At 51.7% G+C, this 15039-nt stretch overlaps 1 protein-coding gene across 1 annotated transcript in view; it reads left to right on the top strand.

Moving 5' to 3' along the window:
* TGM2 (transglutaminase 2) overlaps positions 1-15039 on the top strand; it is a 39353-nt gene that overhangs the window by 7360 nt on the left and 16954 nt on the right. The window contains exons 3-6 of the mRNA XM_077169029.1: positions 1508-1750; positions 9284-9402; positions 10420-10548; positions 11592-11769. Coding sequence (XP_077025144.1) covers positions 1508-1750; positions 9284-9402; positions 10420-10548; positions 11592-11769 — 669 coding nt within the window. The remainder of the gene's footprint in view (positions 1-1507; positions 1751-9283; positions 9403-10419; positions 10549-11591; positions 11770-15039) is intronic.

The raw sequence follows: 15039 nt of genomic DNA on the forward strand, positions 1-15039 counted from the left end.
CAGGGTCCATGTCTGTAAAGCGAGGCAATCAAACCAGGCAATCTCTGCACCCTGGCTCCCTCCTCATAACCTATTATGGCCTGAGAGTTCTGGTCTTTAATGGTCCCTTTGCATGACACTGAGGGTAGGTCACATTTTCTGCACGATTGTTATGACCTAGTCATGGTTCTAAATGTTTTCTGTGGACACCACTGAATCCTGTCAACCGCCCGCTCTGGGACACTGTTGACAGTGATAACCCATGACTGTTCTTTATTAGAACGCTTTCCATGTTCCAGGCACGACACATACTTCATCTTCTTTAATTGCCGCAGCCACTTTATGAGGATTGGCCCATTTTACAGATGAAGAAACTGAGGCACAGAGAGACTAAATAACGTGTCCAGGGTCACCCAGCTAGTATGTGGCAGAGCCAGTTTCAGATCTGGACTCAGACCTTCTCAGGCATGTGGTCTAAGTCCCTTTTCTTCTTTGTTGAGAAAATTGCAGACCAGAGAGGCCTGGTGACTTGGCCCAGGTCACACAGTGCTCAGAGGCAGACAGTGGACCAGACCTGGGCTGGCTCTCAGGCCCTGAGGCTGCCCAGCTTCTGCCTGGAAGTCAGCGGGCATTTAAAGGCTTCCTGCCAATCCCTGACCCCCAGATAGTGCCCGAAGGCATGTGTCATGCCTGTTGGTTCATGGCTATATTTGGCCCGGGGTGTGGGGTGGAGTTGGGGGGCGGGGAGGAGGGGTTGAGCGCTGGGATGGAGCCCTCGGTGAGCAGGCCCTGACGTTGTCAGCAGTGTGTAGGCAAAGCTGCAGGGAGGGAGATGGGAGAATAAAAATAAAGCCTCCTGGGCTGCTGGCCAACCAGGAGAAAAGGTTCTCTGTTTCTTCTCTCCGCCACCCATGTCCAGAAAGGGTGATCGGCCCCTTCTCGCCTCCCTGTGACTCAGCCGTGCCTGCCGTGGGCTGGGCCTCTGCTCCCTCTGCACGGGCAGCTGCATTTGAGGCGGGGCCCTCACCGCACTGTCCCACTGAGACCCGTCTAGGGAGTATCTGCTTTGGGAATGGAGCAGATGCCGAGAGCCTGAGTTCAGATGCTGCTCTTGCCACAAACAACTGGCCAATCCTTGTGAGCCCCCCTTCTCTCTGGGCCTCGGTATTCTCACCTGTGCAAAGGGTTTCAGGAGGAGCAGGAAGTGTCAAGGCACATCCTGAAGTGTAAAAGACTGTAGGGAGACACGGGGTGGTCTGGCCAGCTCCCCGGGGCTGTCCGCAGGTAGACACAGACAGCAGTTGGAAGAGTGCTGGGCAGATCCCAGAAGGCAGTACTGGCCAGCACCCTTTGCTGGCTGACCGCGAGGGGCTCCCAGACAGACCCCCGGTCTGGGGGACAGAGGACCGGGTCCTGTCCTGCTCAGGGTCCTGGCAGGAGGACCCCCAGGCGTGGGCGCCGCCCCTGCCAGCCCTGCCTCTGTCCCTCCTTGCCCACGCGGGCTGATGGCCGTTTCCTCCGTCTGCAGGCCCAGCCCCCAGCGAGGAGGTCGGGACCAAGGCCCGCTTCGCTCTGTCGGCAGCTGTGGAGGAAGGCGCCTGGACAGCTGCGGTGGTGGGCCAGCAGGAGGGCGCTCTGTCACTGCAGATCAGTGCCCCAGCCCACGCCCCCATCGGCCTCTACCGCCTCAGCCTGGAGGCCTCCACCGGCTACCAGGGCTCCAGCTTCACGCTCGGCCACTTCATCCTGCTCTTCAACGCCTGGTGCCCAGGTGAGCCTCAGAGCGGCCGCAGGTGGGGTGAGCAGGTGGGCAGGGCCAGGCCTACCCGTGGGGGCTTCCAAGGGCGGCGGGGTGCAATGGGGCAGAAGATGCGTCAAAGTGCACTGAACAAGCCCTGCTCCGGCCTTGCAGAAGCTGCAGGTGTGATGGTCTTGTTATCCGCAATTGACGTATGACGAGAGAGGCTCACGTGATGTGCCACGGCCACGCAGCTACGAGGGGGTGTCACCCCAGTTTCTTCTGATTCTCTAGCCCATGCATCTCCATGTCACTGTAAACTGAGGCATGGGGGTGTCTTGAATTCAGGAACCCCCTTCCAGGAATGGGGTCCTCACCTGACGCCTGCAGCTGTGGCCCCATGGCCCGGTTGTGTCTCCTGGGGCTCTGATTCACATCTCACCAGACTGGTTTGGGAGGGGGAAGCTCAGGGGGTGGAGGGGTGGGGTGGCCAGGGGGAGGCCACTGTCTCCATGATCCCTCTCAGCAATCCCAAGGGGGAGACGTCAGAGTCCTCCTCATTTTGCAGAGAGGAAATTGGGGCTGGGATTGGTTACATGGCTTCTGGAAGCTCCTTCAAAAAGTAAATAGACCATGCTGCAGGAAGAGAGAGGGGGCAGCTTGGAAGCATGAAGCTGACTGGAGCAGGAGAGAGGCAGCAGGGGCTGCCATGGTCCCCCTGTGCCTCAGTTTCCCCATCTGACAAGGCCATTGGGTCTGACAGTCTCTGGTTTCCTTCCTCCTCTGGCATAGCAAGGCAGAGAGAGATGCCCCGTGGGCAGGTCCCAGCCTAGAAATAGGGTGCCCCTCCTCAAAGCCTGGGCTTTGCCAGGATTAGACAAACAGCTTCTCCCTGGGCCACTACCTTATTTCTTGTTCATTTGGGGGCATTTTATGATACATTTGAGCACAAATATTTTTTTCTTCTTTCTTTCTGAACATATTTTGACATTTACTTCTAATTATATGAATAAAACAAAATAACACTCCCTCTGTAGAAGACTCGAGCCCCCCGAGTGCTGCTCATATGGTAGAGGGCCCCACCTCTCGCTGTCTCGGGGGCTCCTCCCTGGGGATCCTGCGTGAGCGCCTGGAGAAATCGCCGTGTTGGGTGGCACACGTGCACTCGCTCTCTAACATGAGAGGCATCTGGTGTACAGTACACATCAACCTACAGCTTGTTTTTCACCCTCCACCGTCTGTCTACAACATGTCGCGAGGCTCTTTGCACAGCCGCTCGCTGTTTGGAAGGGCCGGGAATGCACTGGACCCCGGCTCTGTGCAGCGCTGCCGGTCCAGTCCCCCACCGAAGGGCAGGAGGTGGTTCAGGCCGCTCCTCGCGGGAGGGGGCCCAGCAGGAACCTTGCTCACGTGCCCTGAGGCCGCAGGGCAGGGTTCCTCGGCCCTGGAGCAGCCTTGCCGGGCGTGCTGGTCAACCTGCAGAGCCCAGCGACTGCCCGGGCAGAGGGAACTTGCTGGCGCCCAGCCCTCACCAGCCCCGCGGGACTCGGGGGAGGTCAGGGAACGGGCAGGGCTGTCCTGGGGGCTGCACCCCTCACCCCACGCTGCAGTCTGCCTCGCCCGGCGGGTTAAGAGGGGAGTCGGCCAAGCAGCGCAGTGACAAAAGTGGCCCGTCCCGAGGGTGGGAGCTGGAGGAGCCAATGGAACTGGTGATAAGGAGGCAGGAAGCTGGGCTCGGGTGGGGTGGCTGCTGGGGGAGGAAATTGCTCGGCTGGGTGGGAGAGGGCAGGAGCAGCGGTGGACGGGCCGGCCTGTGCCCCGGCTCGAGGGAGGTGACATCGAATGCCAGTTATGTGCAAGGCTTTACCCAAGGGAGATGGCAGCTGGAATGTCACGACCCACCGTCGTGGGTCGGTGACGGTGAAACACCCCCGGTCCTTCCTTTCTTTATCCTTTTCTCCCACTCTCCCGGCCGACTTACAGCGGTGGAGTTCATTTCTTTTAATGCTAGTTTTATTGCTCAATCTCAGGGGCCAAAGAGTAGGTCACACCAAAAGGCTGCGTCTGCAAGAATGCGGGGCAGCTGGGACCGTTTTCACAATTGCTCTCCTCGCCATATGAGTGGGGGCTGCTGGTCGCTGCTGGGGGTGACCCAGTGCACGGAGGGGCCCCAGAGGCCTGGCCGCTGCATTCCAGGTCCACCCGGCTTGGCCAGGAACTCAGTGGGCTTTCCCAGGGCTGCTTTCTCCATCGGGCACCGTGGGTGCTGCACCTCGGGCCCCCAGTACTTCCTGGGGCCTGTGAAATGTTTTTTTGTTTGTTTGTTTAATTTTTTATTAATTAAAAGAAATTACAAACATTCCTAACACATACACTCAGCAATTCACAATATCATCACATAGTTGCATATTCATCATCATGATCATTTCCCAGAACATTAGCATCAATTCAGAAAAAGAAATAAAAAGACAACAGAAAAATATAACAAACAAAGAAAAAAAATTTTACATGCCATACCCCTTACTGATCCCTTTCATTGATCACTAGCATTTCAAACTAAACTTATTTTAACGTTTGCTCCTCCTATTATTTATTTTTATTTCATATGTTCCTCTCATCTGTTGACAAGGTAGATAAAAGGAGCATCAGACACAAGATTTTCACAATCACACAGTCACATTGTGAAAGCTATATCATTATACAATCATCCTCAAGAAACATGGCTACTGGAACACAGCTCTACATTTTCAGGCAGTTTCCTCCAGCCTCTCCATTACATCTTGGATAACAAGGTGATACCTACTTAATGCATAAGAATAACCTCCAGGATAACCTCTTGACTCTGTTTGGAATCTCTCAGTCATTGACACTTTGTCTCATTTCACTCTTCCCCCTTTTGGTCGAGAAGGTTTTCTCAATCCCTTGATGCTGGGTCTCAGCTCATTCTAGAGTTTTTCTCAATCCCTTGATGCTGAATCTCAGCTCATTCTGGGATTTCTGTCCCATGCTGCCAGGAAGATCCACACCCCTGGTAGTCATGTTACACGTAGACAGGGGGAGGGTGGTGAGTCTGCTTGCTGTGTTGGCTGGAGAGAGAGGCCACATCTGAGCAACAAAAGAGGTTCTCTTGGGGGTGACTCTTAGGCCTAATTTTAAGTAGACTTGACCTATCCTTTGTGGGGTTAAGTTTCATATGAACAAACCCCAAGACTGGGGGCTCAGCTTATAGCTTTGGTTGTCCACACTGCTTGTGAGAATATCAAGAATTCAACTTGGGGAAGTTGAGTTTTCCCCCATTCTCAGCATTCCCTGAAGGGGACTTGGCAAATACTTTTCCACTCACTGATCAAATCACTCTGGGATTCATCAGGGCATCACCTGGACAAACCAACAAAATCTCATGTCCTATACAAAGTTCCATGTACTTAAGGTGTTCAATCAACTATCTACATAAGTTACATTAGGAGATGCACTAGTCAAAGTATAGATTTGTACCAAATAAACATTTTTTGCTTTAGTCTCACACATTAGTTGAAATTTTAAAATATTAATTACCATCTATTTTCAGCACCCTGCAGTAATGACATTCTTTTGTTCTTCCTCATGCAAAAACATTTTTTAAATTTGTACATTTAGTCACTATCATTATACCCTCTAGGCATTCCTAGATTATACCATTTCAGTCTTTATCATCTATCTATTTTTCTGATTTCGTTTGTGCCCCCAGCCCTCCTCCCTCTATCATTCTCACATGCAGCTTCATTCAGTGTTTTAACATAATTGTATTACAGTTAGGTAATATTGTGCTGTCCATTTCTGAGTTTTTATATTCAGTCCTGTTGCACAATCTGTATCCCTTCAGCTCCAATTACCCAATATCTTACCCTATTTCTATCTCCTGATGGTCTCTGTTACCAAGGAAATATTCCAAGATTATTCACTAATGTCAGTTCATATCAGTGAGACCATATAGTATTTGTCCTTTTGTTTCTGGCTAATCACACTCAATATAATGTCCTTAAGGTCCATTCATGTTGTTACATACTTCATGACTTTATTCTGTCTTACAGCTGCATAATATTCCATCTTATGTAGATGTCACAGTTTGTTTAGCCAACTGTCTGTTGATGGACATTTTGACTGTTTCCATCTCTTGGTAATTGTTAATAATGCTGCTATAAACATTGGTGTGTAAATGTCCATTTGTGTCCTTGGCCTCGTGTCCTTTGAGTAGAGACAGCATATAGATGGGTCCTGTTTTTTAATCCATTCTGCCAGACTATGTCTTTTGATTGGAGAGTTTAATCCATTAACATTCAGTGTTATTACTGCATGGGTAGTACTTTCTTCTACTATTTTGCCTTTTGGATTTTATATGTCATATCTAATTTTCCTTCTTTTTACCTTTACTCATAGTCTTCCTTTCTACACTCTTCTCCACACCTCTCTCTTCTGTCTTCATATCTGTCTCTAGTGTTCCCTTTAGAATTTCTTGCAGAGCTGGTCTCTTGGTCACAAATTCTCTCAGTGATTTTTTGTCTTAAAATGTTTTAATTTCTCCCTCATTTTTGAAGGACAATTTTGCTGGATATAGAATTCTTGGTTGGCAGTTTTTCTCTTAATAATTTAAATATATTATCCCACTGTCTTCTCGCCTCCATGGTTTCCGCTGAGAGATCTATGCATAGTCTTATTGGGCTTCCCTTGTATGTGATGGATTGCTTTTCTCTTGCTGCTTTCAAGATCCTCTCTTTCTCTTTGACCTCTGACATTCTGATTATTAAATGTCTTGGAGTATGTCTATTTGGATCTATTCTCTTTGGGGTACGTTGGACTTCTTGGATCTGTAATTTTAAGTCTTTCATAAGAGTTGGGAAATTTTCAGTGATAATTTCCTCCATTAGTTTTTCTCCTCCTTTTCCCTTCTCTTCTCCTTCTGGGACACCCACAACATGTATATTCATGCGCTTCATATTGTCTTTCAATTCCCTGAGTCCCTGCTCATATTTTTCCATTTTTTTTCCTATAGTTTCTGTTTCTTGTTGGATTTCAGATGTTCCGTCCTCCAGTTCAGAAATCCTATGTTCTGTCTCTCGAAATCTACCATTGTAGGTTTCCATTGTTTTTTTCATCTTTTCTACTGTGTCTTTCATTCCCATAAGTTCTGTGATTTGTTTTTTCAGACTTTCAGTTTCTTCTTTTTGTTCTTTCCTTACCTTCTTTATATCCTCCCTCAATTCACTGATTTGGTTTTTGATGAGGTTTTCCATGTCTGTTCGTATATTCTGAATTAATTGTTTCAGCTCCTGTAGCTCATTTGAATTGTTGGTTTGTTCCTTTGACTGGGCCATATCTTCAGTTTTCTTAGTGTGATTTGTTATTTTTTGCTGGTGTCTAGGCATTTAATTACCTTAATTAGTTTATTCTGGAGATTGCTTTCCCTTCTTTTATCTAGGGTTTTCTTGCTGGATGAATATGTTGTCTGTCTGTTCTTTGACATTCCATTCAGCTTTATCTGGACCTTTAGCTTAAGTTTTGTTTAACAGAGGAGAATTTTTCAGTTCTTGTTTTCTTGTTTCTTGCCCTGCTTGTGTGGTGCCTTTCCCCACCACACACTTAGGAGGGTCTACTTAGGTATTATAGACCCCAGCCAGATTTTCCCAGACCAAACTGGCCTCCTATCAGTAGGAAAGAGTCACCTGTGTCGGTTTTCCCTGAGGGTGAGACCCAGCAGGTTCAAAGACTTTCCTGTGAAGTCTCTGGACTCTGTTTTTCTTATCCTGCCCAGTATGTGGCACTTGTCTGACTGCAGGTCCCACCAGCATAAGATGATGCGGTACCTTTAACTTTGGCAGATTCTCCCTGCTGGGGGTGTGGTGGAGACAGAGGAGAGGTTGTAGGCTGGTTTTAATGGCTTCAAATGACCAAACCCTGGTGTCTGAATTCCTTGACGGAGGGATTCCACCTGGGTGGGGCTTCACCCCTCCCCTGGGGAAGGCACAGGCTCCAGACAAGCCCCTCAAAGAGCTCACTTCTGCCTATGCCTGGGGCAGTTGCAGCCTGAAAAGTTCTGCCGCTGTATCCAGAGGCAGTCAAGCCTTTGTAGATACACAGCCACAAAAACCTCTGTTTCCTTCTTTTTTTTTCCCCCTTTTTCTGTCAGTCCTGCCCCCTTGGTGCCAGGGCAAAAATGAGCAACCTCTGCTTTGATCAGGTTCACCTAAGCTGGGGGCCTATTTTTAGTAGTCAGAATTTGTTAATTAATTCCACAATTTGCGTTTGATTGTGCCCAGTCCCTGCTGCTGGTAAAGTCCTTTCCTTTCCCCTCTGGGAAGCAGCCTGTGGGGGAGGGGTGCTGGCCACCACAGCTTTGGGAACTCACGTTTCTGGGGGGTGCTCGCACCTGGTCCAGCTGGTCCAGACTGGGGTACGCTGTGTGTCCGGTCACTGACGTGGCCCCAGGAGCTGTTCTGTACTGTTTCTGGTTATTTAGTAGTTGTTCTGGAGGACGAATTAAAATGCGCACGTTGTTAAGCCACCATCTTGACCTGTGAAATGTTTTAATTTCTTCTTAAAATAAAAAAAGTTAGCTCTTAAGTCCAAGAATATATTTTAATATGTAACTTTAGTATTTTCATATTTACACCAATGCGGTCATAAAATATTTATGGAGGAAGGGATCCACAGAGGCAAAAATGCCTACATCCCACAAAGGACACGACACAGCTCTAGGTACCCCTTCCCAGCCTCAGTTTCTTTATATGTGAAGAGGGGGTAGCAAAGACCAGTCTGACCTTTGGGCCACTGCCATCTGGTCCTTACTTCATCAGCCCCCTCTTCTCCCTTCTCTAGCCTCAGGGAACTAAGAACCCTGAATTTTCCAGCAGCCACACCTTTGCTCTCTCTAATTCTCTGTCTGGAAGCCCATTCCACCAGGCTCCAGTTGTCTGAACTTTGGTCACCATCAAGGTAATGTTTAGATGCCACCTCCTCCAGAGAGCCCTCCCAGACCTCCCAAGTGGGACAGGATGCCACCTCCCCCTTTCTTGGCCTTCCCATCAGACACTGAACTCTCTCCACCTTGAGTTACGATGTTCCTTCTTTGGGCTGGCTCAGTGCTTTAGCTCCCGAAGCGCCTTTCTGATCTGCAATCACATTTACTCTTGGCCCACAGGAAGGTGGGAAGAGAAGTGGGTCAAACCAGGGTTTCTGGTGCTCCTCTGCCTCTTGTTTTGGCTCCAGCTTTCCCATCAGTAAATAGTTCTGAGCCTTGGTTTTCCCATCTGTAAAATGGGGTTTACAAGGTTCCTTCCTCACTGGGCTCTTGTGGGGTCTGAGAGTTCCTTTATGCTAGGCCCAGGTCCTGGTGTGTGATGAGGGGGGGATTAAGTGGCAGCCACTTGTTACTAAATGGTAACACCTTATCTCACTGACGTAGAATTATTAATTAATGATTAGTTTTTCTCAGAAGCTGGCCTGGCCCAGGCAGCTGGCACCCTGGCCACTGTGTCTGGGGGCCCCGAGCCTTGCCAGACACAGAGCTGAGCCCCTTCGTCCTGCCCGCAGCTGACACTGTGTACCTGGACTCAGACGAGGAGCGGCTGGAATACGTCCTCACCCAGCAGGGCTTCATCTACCAGGGCTCAGCCAAGTTCATCAAGAGCGTGCCCTGGAACTTTGGGCAGGTAGGGCCACGTGATGCCCCTCCCAGCCGACTCAGCCCTACCATGTGCCGGGCCCGGGGTCGGAGGCAGCCAAAGCTGTAAAGTCATGAGCAGGTCACAGAGATGCCTAGCCTGTGCCATCGGGGATGTGAGGGCCCTGAAATGGCTGGAGGCCCAGAGAGGGCCCAGGCCAGGCCCAAAGTCACACAGCATGTATGGAGGGAGGCCTGTGAGGGGGCCCGGTTCAGAGGACCGTGGAGAGGAGAACTGGGGGTGGATGGGCAAGCCCCTGAACATGTCCGATGGGGATCAGGTGACAGGGAGGGGGCCCTGCTTTAATAAAAGATGATTTGCAAGTTGCAGCCCTAAGGATGAGAAGGTATGAGCCATACAGAGAGCGGTCAGGAGAGCATTCCAAGCAGAGGAAACAGGAAATGCAAAGACCGCATTTCTGCCTCCAGCAGAGAAGCAGCGAGCCTGGGGCAGAATGAGTGAGGGGGGAAGAGATGAGGAGGGGCAAGGCCTGGGAGGAGTCTAGGCTTTAGGGGTTTTTGAATGGGGATTGGATATGCAGCTTCATAATCTACCTCGGCTGCAGGTAAAGCAGTGTGGGTGGAGGGCTCTGCAGAGTGAGTGGGCTTTAGGGGAAATGGGAGATTCGGCTGAGTGGAGAGAAGAAGGGGGCAATGGGGGACCTGGGGTGACTCAAAAGAGAAGGGAAGCCCCAGGGATGTGGCACTCCATTCTGTGGGTGCTACCCCAAATTCCCAGAGTCAGCCCAGCTTCCCGGGCCCTGGATGCAGCACGTTCCCCCTACCCGCTCGCAGGCTTCTGGCCTGCTCAGTCATTGTCCTCCCCGCCCCTTGCTGGGACAGGTGATGCTGGCACCATAGAAATGCAGCCCACCCAACCCGGGCCGCCCAGCCTGGTGTGTGAGAGGGAGCAGAGAGGGCCTGCAGCTGCTGGGGGCTTGGAGGCAGGCTTCCTGGAGGAGGTGACTTCTCGCCTCCCTCATTCCTCCTGTTCCCTCCGACACAGTTTGAAGACGGGATTCTGGACATCTGCCTGATGCTCCTGGATATTAACCCCAAGTTCCTGAGGGATGCCAACCGCGACTGTTCCCGCCGCAGCAGCCCCGTCTACGTGGGCCGCGTGGTGAGCGGCATGGTGAGTGCGGGCAGGGGCCAGAGCCCGTGACGGGCCCCAGCAGACTCCTCTGTCCCTGTGACGACGGAGGCAGGCTCTGCAGCGGGCACGGAGGGGGACCAGGAGATGGGCAGGTCTCAGCCAGGAGCGCGTGTGCTGGGAAAGAAGAGATTCATGCAATGAGAGTGATGCCAGGTGGCCTTCCAGAGCGGTTCATTCATTCACTCAGCAAACATTTATCAAGTGTCGCCTGTGTCCCAGCAGTGGGGGTGGTCTCTAACTCCAGAGAGTTTCCATTCTAGTGCACGAGGGGAGACAGATACTCACCAAGATATCACGTGTCATAAATTATGACAGGTGCACTGAGAGAACCCCAACAGCAGACCACAGGCCTCTTTGGGGGCTCAGGGAGGACCTCCCAAAGGGGATGACCCTTAAGCTGACTCTACAACTAGGAGGAGAAGAGGCTTCCGGGCAGAGGGGGCAGCTTCTGCAAAGGCCCCGAGGAGGGAACAACTTTGGCAGGTTTGAGAAATGGAATGGAGGCCAGTGTGGCCAGACTGGAGTGACAGAGAGGGTCGGGGTGTAAGATGAGCTGTGGAAGTGGGCAGGGACAGGCCCTGCAAAACCTAGAGGGGGATGGGTTTTATTCTGGAGTTAATGGGAGTTTGGGAGGGTTTAAAAGGTGGGAGGATGACACAATGTGGGCAAGACCTAGAGCAGGTCTTTGTGAAATTCAGATCACACTGAGCCCCTCCCCACCTTTACACTCTCCCATAGCTCCCCAGTGCTCAAGGGACAAAGTCACATCTCCAGCATCTCAGACCCTTCATGAACTTGACCTCTCTCAACCTCCCCTGCCCCGTCTTTTCTCTCTTGCACCTGGGCTCCCAGCTCCCTCCCATCTCCAGCATGCCGCAATCTGTCACACCCTGGCACCTTTGCACCTACTGATCCCTCATCCTGTAACCCTTTCCCTGTCTTCATTGCCTCCTGTGCGCACCCTGGCGTAGCTGTCACCCTCTCCCCAGGTTCAGTGCCTCATGATGACCCACTGGTTGTAGGTCAACTGCAATGATGACCAGGGAGTGCTCCTGGGACGCTGGGACAACAACTATGGGGACGGCATCAGCCCCATGTTCTGGATTGGCAGCGTGGACATCCTGCGGCGCTGGAAGACCCATGGCTGCCAGCGCGTCAAGTATGGCCAGTGCTGGGTCTTTGCCGCTGTGGCCTGCACAGGTGAGCTGCATGCTGGGGTGCTGGAAAGGTCTGGAAGCTGGGGGGAGGAGCAGCACAGAGAGCACTAGAGTGGGAAGTGGGAGGCCCCAGTAATGGTCCTGCCTCTGCCACTAATGCCACCAAGTGCACTGTGTTGCCTGGAGCTGGTCACTGTCCTCTTTGGTCTTTTTCTCAATGACTATTGTCAGGCGGCTCAGGTGGTGGTTCAGACCAGGGACATCATTCAGGAGGCAGTATGGGCTCAGGGTTCAGAACCTGGGCTCTGGAACCAGGCAGACCTGAGTTTAAAATCCCCTTTCTCCCATTCACTTGCTCTGTGACCTTCAGCATTTGACTTCTCTCTGAACTTCAGTTTCCCCATCTGTAAAATGGGACAGCAATAGGACCTGCTTCTGAAGGTGGTTGTGACATGAAGGCGCTCAGCACAGACTCTGGCCCAGGGTAACTCAGTAAATGTGAGCTCTTAATAACTTGATATTAACAGTAATATCATCAGTGCCAAGAAAGACAAAGCATTTTCTAAAGTGTAAAGGGGTAAGGTCAAGCCATTTAAAACAGGCAAGCAAAAAAAAAAAAAAAACAACCTTTAAAAAGATGCATCTTGCCTGCTCATGCAAAAAAAAAAAAAAGGTACATCTTGAAAACTCAAACCCAGAAAATGTTTAGAATTGTCCGGGTTGATGATGGTGTTTATGAGAATGAGGCACCAGCAACTAATTAAGAGCATGGACACTAGAGTCCAGGCCTGTGTTAAAATCTCAGCTCTGCTTCTTACCAGCTGCATCCTTGGGCAAAGCACTTATTTCCTCTGAGCCTCAGCTCTATGCAGTCTGTACAATGGGTATAATCACAGTGCCTTTATCCTGGGATGGTTGTGAGATTAGATGAGCTAAGATGTGTGACATGCTTAGAATGATGTCAGGTACATAGCAGCAAATACTTACGTAATGCTGCTTATTATGGCTATTATTAGGCTCAGGAAATCTAAGAGGTTGATCTAGAGCCCCCAGCTTTTCTGACTCTTAGATCAGTGCTCAGGAAGGGTCCCTGGGGCCCATAGTACTGTCCCCTGCTCCAGTGGGCTGGGTGGAGGCAGCCTGGCACAAGTCCCAGCTGGGCTCCCCTATTCTACCCGGCCCTGCCTCTCTGCCTGTGACTGCCTGCTCCCTTGTGACCTCTGAATTCCCCTTTCTTGTGGAAATCCCCTAACCCTCACCCTTCCTACTGAGAGGTCTGAAACATATCTTCTCAAAGAACCCCATAGGTTTTCTGAAGAAACCCTGCAGTCCCTGGCCTGGGCCCCCAGACTCACGGGCAGATGTCTTTTTCACCCTGGGCTGTGGCCCCCGGAAGGTTTAGCGGCAGTTCTTGCCTTAACTGAATTCTCCACTGGGCCGGGGCTGTGCCAGGCTCCCTGCAGCTCCTCTCAGACCCGGTATGTGGCACAGCCAGGGAAATCTTGGTAAAAAGAGGGAGCAGAAGAGGTTGAGAGAGGTCAAATACATGAAGGGTCTGAGATGCTGGAGATGTGAATTTGTCCCTTAAGCACTGGGGAGCTATGGGAGAGTGTAAAGGTGGGGAGGGACACAGTGTGATCTGAATTTTACAAAGACCCGCTCTAGACCTTGCCCACATTGTGTCATGTTGACCACAGACCAGCTGAGCTTGTTGACCACAGCGTGCCTGTGGGAAGCCAGATGGTGGATCCGCCTATGGACGCAGGAGCCGCCTGCCTGGGCTTGAATCCCCGCTCTGCCTCTAACCCCCCTGGTGGAAATGAATTGAGGTCTCCAACCTTAGTCTTCTCACCTGTCACATGGAGACAACGGTGACCCACTTCACAGGGAACTCTTAGGACCTGCAGTGATGCCTTAGCACAGGCTTTGGCTCAGATTAGGTGTGGGATTGCAGGTTTCCAGGGAAAGCTGGGATTGCATTGTTCTCAGCTGGATTCCTGGGCAATTCCCTAGTGCCCACTTGTTGGCCAGCAGTGAGTGGGCAGAGGCTTGCAGGAACCATTGACACACTTTGCTGATCTGCAGACTTCCCGAGTCCTGGGGTGGGCATTGGCTTCCCAGAGAGGGGCAGCTTCAGGTTTCTCACACCCACTGCCTCTCTCTGAATCATCCCAACATCCAGACAGGCTGCTATTATTAGCTCCTCTCACAGAGGAGGAAAGGGAGGCTCAAGAGGGGAAGTGGCTGGCCCAAGGTCACACAGCTGGCGGTGGCATGGCCAATCTTGGAATCGGTGTGCCTGGCTCTGGGGCAGCCTTCTGGCCTGAGACTGCAGCAGTGAGGCCTCCTGGTCTCTTCCCCGGGTCAGGAGCTGTACTGTGCTCCTCGGACAGCAGGACAGGCCTCCCCAAGCCTCTGGTACATACTCTGGGGCCTCAGGGTACAGACCCCAGGACGAGGTGGGGCCGGAGGGGCACAGCCGCCTCTCCCTCCTCCACGAGCTCCTGGCCAGAATCCAGGGCCACCCGGCAGCACATGCCCTGGCCAATGGTGGACACAGGGCAAAGGTCACAGCCCTGCCCGTCCCCGCTCCCAGGGGCTCAACCTCAATGCAAACTAAAAGTGAAACAGAAGTTCCAGCGGATGCATTTCCTGTGGACTTTTTGTTTCACTTCTCTTTTGAAATTTTTACTTTCTTTCTCCTACCCTGAGCATCTGTTACTTTTACAACATAGCCAGAAACACGTTAAAAAATGAGGGTGTCTCAGCACCCACAAGCCCACGGGCCTGGAGCATCCAGCCCCACCGCTTGGGTGGGACTCGTGCCCAGGGATTTCCTCCTCCCCTGGCCGCCACGCTCCTTTTCTTACAGAGTGGACATGGGCCTGCAGGTGCCAGGGGATACCTGCCTGTTATGCACTTGCCATTGAAACATCAGCCACTTCTCTACTTGTCACAACCCTCTGTAAACATGAAGGCAGCGCCCGTCTTGTCCACGATGGCATTCAACCCTCCCAAAAGGTTTGAGGCCCTTGCATTGTGATCCTCTTATACAAAGAGGGAACAAGCCCCAGCGGTGCAGCCTCTGGCCCCAGACTGGAAGCCTCCACGTGGGGCCTTGAATGGAAGCCCTCCAGCCTTCTGTTCCCTCTGTCATTCATTCACCACCTTCCTTCTCTCCATGCTTGCCTCCTGCCCTCCTTCACCCTCTCCTTCACCCACCTCTTCATCCCAGACACTGGGGCAATCCAGACCTGGTGGGATGGGCTTCCAGGCAGAGGGAACAGCATGTGCCAATGCCCTGTGGCTGGTG

The sequence above is a fragment of the Tamandua tetradactyla genome, chromosome 1 (assembly GCF_023851605.1).
Source record: "Tamandua tetradactyla isolate mTamTet1 chromosome 1, mTamTet1.pri, whole genome shotgun sequence".
NCBI lineage: Eukaryota > Metazoa > Chordata > Mammalia > Pilosa > Myrmecophagidae > Tamandua > Tamandua tetradactyla.